Source organism: Musca vetustissima, unplaced genomic scaffold (genome assembly GCF_032173495.1).
Source record: "Musca vetustissima isolate MV318-11 ecotype Yass unplaced genomic scaffold, APGP_CSIRO_Mvet_v1 utg761014, whole genome shotgun sequence".
NCBI classification, from domain to species: domain Eukaryota; kingdom Metazoa; phylum Arthropoda; class Insecta; order Diptera; family Muscidae; genus Musca; species Musca vetustissima.
Genome location: NW_026874896.1, coordinates 1 through 8945, shown reverse-complemented (window position 1 = coordinate 8945; position 8945 = coordinate 1). Strand labels below are relative to the sequence as shown.

The 8945-nt window shown below is 30.7% G+C and overlaps 1 protein-coding gene across 1 annotated transcript; it reads left to right on the top strand.

The window, feature by feature from the left end:
• The first annotated feature begins 4041 nt into the window (after window positions 1-4041).
• Window positions 4042-4407, top strand: LOC133337377 (enhancer of split m4 protein-like). The gene has a single exon (XM_061545606.1). It carries the CDS (start codon window positions 4042-4044, stop codon window positions 4405-4407), a length of 366 nt encoding a protein of 121 aa, XP_061401590.1.
• Window positions 4408-8945: the final 4538 nt, after the last annotated feature.

The following is an 8945-nucleotide window of genomic DNA, read 5'->3' as shown; positions in this document are numbered from 1 at the left end:
TTCATTAAGTGGCCAATGTGTGCCGCTCGATGCACTTTACTACGCAAAAACCCCTAAAAATGGCTAAAAATTATACTGTAGTCGGCATATGGGTGAAAAAATAAGCAACTTTTCGATCATTTTGGATCAAAATTGGAAAAAATGTTAAATAAGTGCTCTGAATAACGATTAATTTATAAAAAGAAAATTAATTTTGAGTGGTTTTACATAATGGAAGACATGTTTTTATTCTTAAATTCCTTTAACCTCTGAAAAGAATTATTTGGCCATGCCTAGAATTGGATAAAAGGTTCCCAAAGTCGACACCATGTTCTATAATTGTAATATTTTAATAAATAAAATTGTTTTATATAATTTTTTTTTAATACAACACTGATTGAAACGTCCAATTATAATAATTTATTAAGAAAAATAGCAGAAAAATTAATTTATTAAAATTATGTTTATGATTTTTCGACCTTTCGAATGTTTAGTAAATTATAGATGGTTGATCGAGCTTGAGGTCAAAGTTTTTTATTTATTTATTATTTTTCAATATTTCGAAATTCATTGAATTTCATCTTCAGGGAAGTAGATCTACAATGAACAATCATTACATCTAATTAGAATATATATATCACAGCTTTTTAATACTAAAAACATATAACTCATAAGATATGGTTGCTTACTTTTAAATAACAAACATTAAATAATTAGCTTAAAACTAGCGTAGTGTGACTACCACGGTCAAAAGTTATTATTGCACTGACTGTTATTTGTTAATTGCACGATCCCCTCCTACGCGTTAGCAGTAAGCTGTGTTGTCTGTGTCTGCTTTGTTGTTTATTCGTTTTGTTGTTGGTAAACTATTGATGTGGAGCCAGCGTGACCGTTGTGCCACTAAAGTGGCAATTTTGCCACTTTTTTTCGCCTTTGCTACTTTTGTGATACTTTTTCATTTTGATACAAAATGTGCCACTTTTTGAATTTTTGTGAAACTTTTTGTTACTTTGTGCCACTTTTTTAAAAAAGTACATAAATTAAAGCGATTTTGCATAAAACATAATGATTTGTTTTGTAATATTGTATCAGACGGAGCGATTTTTAACTAGGGGTCGTTTGTAACAGACGGAGCGATTTTTATTTTGATTATTATTATTAGGTCGCATTCGCATTTGTGTGTTGGTCTGTTCCCGTACTGCAAGAATCTACTAGATTTTACTATTTTCTTCGATAACATAAAGGAAAATTCGTTATCGTAGTAAAAAGTAGTAGATTGTTGCAGTACGGGAACAGACCATGTGTGTTTCGATTTGTAGAATTTTCGATTGCGAGTTTACTTGCGGCAAGTTTTTGTTTGCAGGAGAGAGGGGCAAGGGGAATAGAAATGGAAAAAATTTGCTCGTACCGACAATTTTCTGGCAATTCGTTTTGTGTATTTTGTTTGTAGTGTCAGTAATTTGAAATACCAATCCAAAACATTTTCGAACATAACAAAACATGCACAAAATATCAAAAAAAAAAAAAAAAAAATTGGTTTGAAACCGAATTGCCTTGTATAGACGCATGAAGCAATTTCAAAAGAGAACGATAAAAATTGCCGCAATTAAACTCGCCTAATCTAAATCAGGACTAATTGTGAATATGTAATTAAAAAATAAATGTTAGTCTTGATTTAGATTAGGCGAGTTTACTTGCGGCAAGTCTTTGTTTGTAGGAGAGAGGGGCAAGGGGTATAGAAATGAAAAAAAATTGCTCGTACCGACAATTTTCTGGCAATTTGTTTTGTGTATTTCGTATTTGTTGACATTTTATATATATTTAAATGTGAAAAAACAACAAATAAAAAAATATTTTGGAAACCGAATTGCCTTGTATAGACGCATGGAGCAAGTTCAAAAGAGAACGATAAAAATTGCCGCAAGGAAACTCGCCTAATATAAATCAGGACTTATTCAATAACAATATATGGTCTGTTCCCGTACTGCAAGAATCTACTACTTTTTACTACGATAACGAATTTTCCTTTATGTTATCGAAGAAAATAGTAAAATCTAGTAGATTCTTGCAGTACGAGAACAGACCAATAGTATATACCGCTTATATATTGTAAGAATATGTGATTTTATTTAGTTTTTTTCAGTTTACTGCATATTAAAATACACATAAATGAATTATTTGTTATGTTTTATATAGTTTTTTATTAAATAAAAAGTAAAAAAAGTGTGCCACTTTTTGTGACACTTTTTCAGAAGTTATGTGCTACTTTTTTTAAAAAATGATACTTTTTGTGATACTTTTTGAAAATTTTCAGCGGTCACGCTGTGTGGAGCATCTCTATTGTTAGTCTCTTGTTGCAATGGCTCTCTTCTTGTAACACTTTCACGTCGTCTATGTTAGGTAAGTGATTGTTGTGTTTACAGTGTTCTGCTAACGCCGTTTTTTGTATTAAATTTGTGTTTCTTAATTTAATATCAGATTTATGTGTTGACATTCGTGTTTTCAGTTTATTTTTTGTTGTTCCAACATATAATATATATATATATATATATATTCTAATTAGTTGTAATGTTTGTTTATTGTAGATCTACTTCCCTGAAGATGAAATTCAATGAATTTCGAACTATTGGAAAATAATAAATAAATAAAAAACTTTGACCTCAAGCTCGATCAACCATCAATAATTTATTAATTTAATAAATAATTTTAGTTAAACTAAAATGCGACATGCCGACTGTAAGAACATGAAATGCCGACAATTGGACAAAGACACTATTTTATCTAATTATCAATGTAATTATCAATGACACAAAGACACTATTTTATCTAATTATCAATTTAATCTATTTAATACAAATTATTTAAAAACTAATTATTGCATAGAGAAAAAAAAATTTTTTGAAACATATGAACCTAAATACAATATTGTGAAAAAATGCTCTCGAGATGGTGAAACATTTAAAATGCGAAAATCCTTAAAGTGCCGACTATTGGTGCACTTACCCTATATATATTGAACATTTTTCTACTAATTAAAGATTCTAAGTATTATCAAGGATATAAGAACGGATTATAAGGATACATTCTCAAAATTTTTAAAAATATATTTTAAGAATATAATTCGCACTCTCTGTCATTAATGCTAATAGGCTATACAGAGTGTGATACAACATAATATGTTCGGCATCGAAATAGAATAAGAAAATGATGACTATCAATCCGCACACAAAATGGTCAAATACGCAAGTCAGAATTCATACCAAATCTATATTCATTCCGAAAAGGGAGTCTATATATCCACTCCTTTGAAAAAATCTACGTTTGATTTGAAGAGAAATGAGTATCCATTTTTTACCAAATCTATATCAGATTTGAAATTCATAATCACATTCTGAAGTCGTTTTGTAAGTATCTCCGTTCGTTGTTATCAAGCTCGTGTCCTGCATGAGCTTAACACGTACTTGTATTTTACCATTAATACAGCGCAAGCTAGTCTTAATATAAGATACACGGGTCAAACAAATATAATATTTAATTGGGCTGAAATATCTGACACGAACTCAGCACGCACAAATTTAGAACACAACAACAATACCAAATTTATGTCCCTATTTCCGTGGGAACATTTCAAAACCAAGTGGAATTCAATTGTTTGTATAGGAATTTGTCTAGCTCGGGAAAGGTATTTTCGCACGCACACTCATATCCTTTCTACCCAGCAAAACAACAACAAAATTCTAAATCTAAAATTACACAAGACATATGTCCTTTGTTATCAGTCATGCTTTGTTGTTCCAGGAGCATTCCCACGCCTAGAGAAGATTTTTCTTGTAGGACAGACACGCTCTCATCTCAACACAGCACTGACTATTGTCTACGAAGACTGTTATTTTTAGAAAGACCTGCTTCTTCTTACTATGTACGATTTTGGCAGAGAGTATAAAAGCCGGAGACTCTCAAGGATTCAACATCATACTCTTTTGAGCATTCACACATTACACATCCTTCCACAAAACATTAAAAATGTGCGTAGAAATAAAACAAACTCAACAATACAACAAAATGGATATCACCGTCACCTCCAACAAGAAAACCAGCTACAGCGTGAAGAAGCTGTTGAAGCAAATCTTCAAACACAACAAATCCACAAAAGTTACTGCTGACTCTATGGAATATCTTGAATCATTGGAAAATAGCCGCAACGTCAGTCTAGAATCGGATTGTGCCTCCATGGAATCTTTTGAAAATGACATCAATGAACAACTCTCCGCAAAATTATGCAGTGAAGAGGAAGAAGAATTCGACTACACCACCGCCACCTCAGTACCAGTTCACTTCATTCGCATCGAACAAGGTACCTTCTTTTGGACTACCAACAGTGCCTTTGATCAGTTATCCTGCATGCAAGATCGTTGGGCCCAAGCCTAAATAAACTGTCTTGGAACAAGAACGAATGTCTTCCTTTATAAACTTTTTTGAAAGCTTTAAAACAAACTGTGATATTTTATATTTTAAACTAAGAAAAAAATATGATACAAAAATAAAAAAAATACAAAAAAGAAAAAAATCAAAAAAAAAACACATGTTTTTTATTTAGTTAATTAACATTTAACTATATGAGGATCTCCTTAAAACAAAAAAAAAAAACTGTGAATGGAATAATAGAACAACGTAAAAAAAACATAAAATTTAATTCCAAACTACAGGGGATAGGTTTGACATATTCTGCTTGGCAAAAATCTGGACTTTGGGTTTTAAAAGCTGAACAAAATATAAGAAAACTGGACATACAATTTGTAATTGTTCCAGTCTCTTCAAATTTCGTACAAGTTTGCTAATTGGACGATAAAGTAATCCATAATCTAATCTTAAAGGACGCTGTGCCATAATCACAAACTTGTAGTATGCTTTGATAACCTTTAATGTGTTTTTTTCGTGGTATAACAATATACTCGTAAGGAAACAGCATGTGTTGTTGTACAAAAAACCGATACAACAATCACATAGACATTTGTGTCAATGTCATTTAATCATAAATGTAAACAAAACATACAAAAATCCTCAAAATAAAATTGAAAAACATGAATGGAAATATATAAAATTTAATTTTTTTTCGCTTCTACATCTTTCCTCTAATTGATCCATTGCCATTTATATGTGTAACACATATGAAAATGATGGGAATTCCGAGTTATTCCATGAAGAAAGATTTGCTTTCACAAACTTTCCCAGCCGGCAGATTGAGTGAAGGAGGACATTTTATAAAGAACAATTTTGAATTTTATGCCTACCCAATATTCGTCTTATATAATTGTACCATGGTGTTTTGTGATAGTAAACCGATCCATTTTCGTCAATGTCAGACTTTAAATTTAGCTTGATGCTGGACGATCCAGTCAACTCCAACCAGGCTCGTAACCCTATTTGGGGACTACATGCCCCACAATCACCCATAAAGGCAATCTTTAAGAACACTAAAAAAACACAAGTTACTTGGATATTTAAAAAAAATCATTTCTTAAGGAACCAATATAAATGTTTTATTATTTATAACAAATATTTTTTTAACAACGTTACCTAAAATCCAAGGAGGCGTATAAAAATATTCAACTTTCCCACTATGGCGAAAAGTTTTGTACGGCCGTATTACCCAAATACGTCGAGTCCATATCTCCTAGCGAGCTACACAAAATCGAGAAATAAACTAGAAAAATTATAAAATGTGTCCAATTTTTTCACATTCTTGATGAAAAATTCATGTTTCCTTTCTTTTTTCAACAAATGAAAAAACAAAAATACGTTCTGTCATAGTTGAATTTTTTCAACTTTGATAATTAATACGTCGACGTATTTCGGAAACATTCATATAAATACATGTGTTCTACTTTTGTGGTGAAAAACGTTGTCCATAAATATCATCGCTCTCAGAATGGATTGTTATCTTCTTCTATTTTTCATTCATGACTTTTGCGAAACATTCTATATGACCGTAGGTCTTCATAGGAATAGATGGAGCTATGTCATTTCAACATACCATATATTTATACAACCCTGTATTTTATTTACTACTATGAGGATGGTTGTTATTGCAAATGGGATATATCGGGCACGTTTTGACATAACCCCCCATTGAAAAATAATCGCAATGTATGTCTAGGATATTCGATACAGGTCCTGCTTTTGAGATATCCCTCGGTATTATTCCACAAATTTCGAAATTGTGGTAAAAATATTCAATATTTTTTTTTATAGACCGATTATTTTCATAGCCCGCTTAATTTGAACGTTTTGAAGTCCAGAATTATATATGTAATATTACATTTCATAGTTAATAATAATAAAACAATAAAAAGTTTTTCGTTAAAAATATTTTATATTTTTCTTAATTTCTATTTAAAATATCACATTTTAGTTAAAGCCTTTTAAAAATATTTAGAATATTTTACATAGTTTTTCCAATGGACGCTATAGATTGCTGAGTTCTTGTTGTGGACAGACTTTTTTCATTTGTGTGTTGGTCTGTTCCCGTACTGCAAGAATCTACTAGATTTTACTATTTTCTTCGATAACATAAAGGAAAATTCGTTATCGTAGTAAAAAGTAGTAGATTGTTGCAGTACGGGAACAGACCATGTGTGTTTCGATTTGTAGAATTTTCGATTGCGAGTTTACTTGCGGCAAGTTTTTGTTTGCAGGAGAGAGGGGCAAGGGGAATAGAAATGGAAAAAATTTGGTCGTACCGACAATTTTCTGGCAATTCGTTTTGTGTATTTTGTTTGTAGTGTCAGTAATTTGAAATACCAATCCAAAACATTTTCGAACATAACAAAACATGCACAAAATATCAAAAAAAAAAAAAAAAAAATTGGTTTGAAACCGAATTGCCTTGTATAGACGCATGAAGCAATTTCAAAAGAGAACGATAAAAATTGCCGCAATTAAACTCGCCTAATCTAAATCAGGACTAATTGTGAATATGTAATTAAAAAATAAATGTTAGTCTTGATTTAGATTAGGCGAGTTTACTTGCGGCAAGTCTTTGTTTGTAGGAGAGAGGGGCAAGGGGTATAGAAATGAAAAAAAATTGCTCGTACCGACAATTTTCTGGCAATTTGTTTTGTGTATTTCGTATTTGTTGACATTTTATATATATTTAAATGTGAAAAAACAACAAATAAAAAAATATTTTGGAAACCGAATTGCCTTGTATAGACGCATGGAGCAAGTTCAAAAGAGAACGATAAAAATTGCCGCAAGGAAACTCGCCTAATATAAATCAGGACTTATTCAATAACAATATATGGTCTGTTCCCGTACTGCAAGAATCTACTACTTTTTACTACGATAACGAATTTTCCTTTATGTTATCGAAGAAAATAGTAAAATCTAGTAGATTCTTGCAGTACGAGAACAGACCAATAGTATATACCGCTTATATATTGTAAGAATATGTGATTTTATTTAGTTTTTTTCAGTTTACTGCATATTAAAATACACATAAATGAATTATTTGTTATGTTTTATATAGTTTTTTATTAAATAAAAAGTAAAAAAAGTGTGCCACTTTTTGTGACACTTTTTCAGAAGTTATGTGCTACTTTTTTTAAAAAATGATACTTTTTGTGATACTTTTTGAAAATTTTCAGCGGTCACGCTGTGTGGAGCATCTCTATTGTTAGTCTCTTGTTGCAATGGCTCTCTTCTTGTAACACTTTCACGTCGTCTATGTTAGGTAAGTGATTGTTGTGTTTACAGTGTTCTGCTAACGCCGTTTTTTGTATTAAATTTGTGTTTCTTAATTTAATATCAGATTTATGTGTTGACATTCGTGTTTTCAGTTTATTTTTTGTTGTTCCAACATATAATATATATATATATATATATATATATTCTAATTAGTTGTAATGTTTGTTTATTGTAGATCTACTTCCCTGAAGATGAAATTCAATGAATTTCGAACTATTGGAAAATAATAAATAAATAAAAAACTTTGACCTCAAGCTCGATCAACCATCAATAATTTATTAATTTAATAAATAATTTTAGTTAAACTAAAATGCGACATGCCGACTGTAAGAACATGAAATGCCGACAATTGGACAAAGACACTATTTTATCTAATTATCAATGTAATTATCAATGACACAAAGACACTATTTTATCTAATTATCAATTTAATCTATTTAATACAAATTATTTAAAAACTAATTATTGCATAGAGAAAAAAAAATTTTTTGAAACATATGAACCTAAATACAATATTGTGAAAAAATGCTCTCGAGATGGTGAAACATTTAAAATGCGAAAATCCTTAAAGTGCCGACTATTGGTGCACTTACCCTATATATATTGAACATTTTTCTACTAATTAAAGATTCTAAGTATTATCAAGGATATAAGAACGGATTATAAGGATACATTCTCAAAATTTTTAAAAATATATTTTAAGAATATAATTCGCACTCTTTTGAAGAGAAATGAGTATCCATTTTTTACCAAATCTATATCAGATTTGAAATTCATAATCACATTCTGAAGTCGTTTTGTAAGTATCTCCGTTCGTTGTTATCAAGCTCGTGTCCTGCATGAGCTTAACACGTACTTGTATTTTACCATTAATACAGCGCAAGCTAGTCTTAATATAAGATACACGGGTCAAACAAATATAATATTTAATTGGGCTGAATATTTGACACGAACTCAGCACGCACAAATTTAGAACACAACAACAATACCAAATTTATGTCCCTATTTCCGTGGGAACATTTCAAAACCAAGTGGAATTCAATTGTTTGTATAGGAATTTGTCTAGCTCGGGAAAGGTATTTTCGCACGCACACTCATATCCTTTCTACCCAGCAAAACAACAACAAAATTCTAAATCTAAAATTACACAAGACATATGTCCTTTGTTATCAGTCATGCTTTGTTGTTCCAGGAGCATTCCCACGCCTAGAGAAGATTTT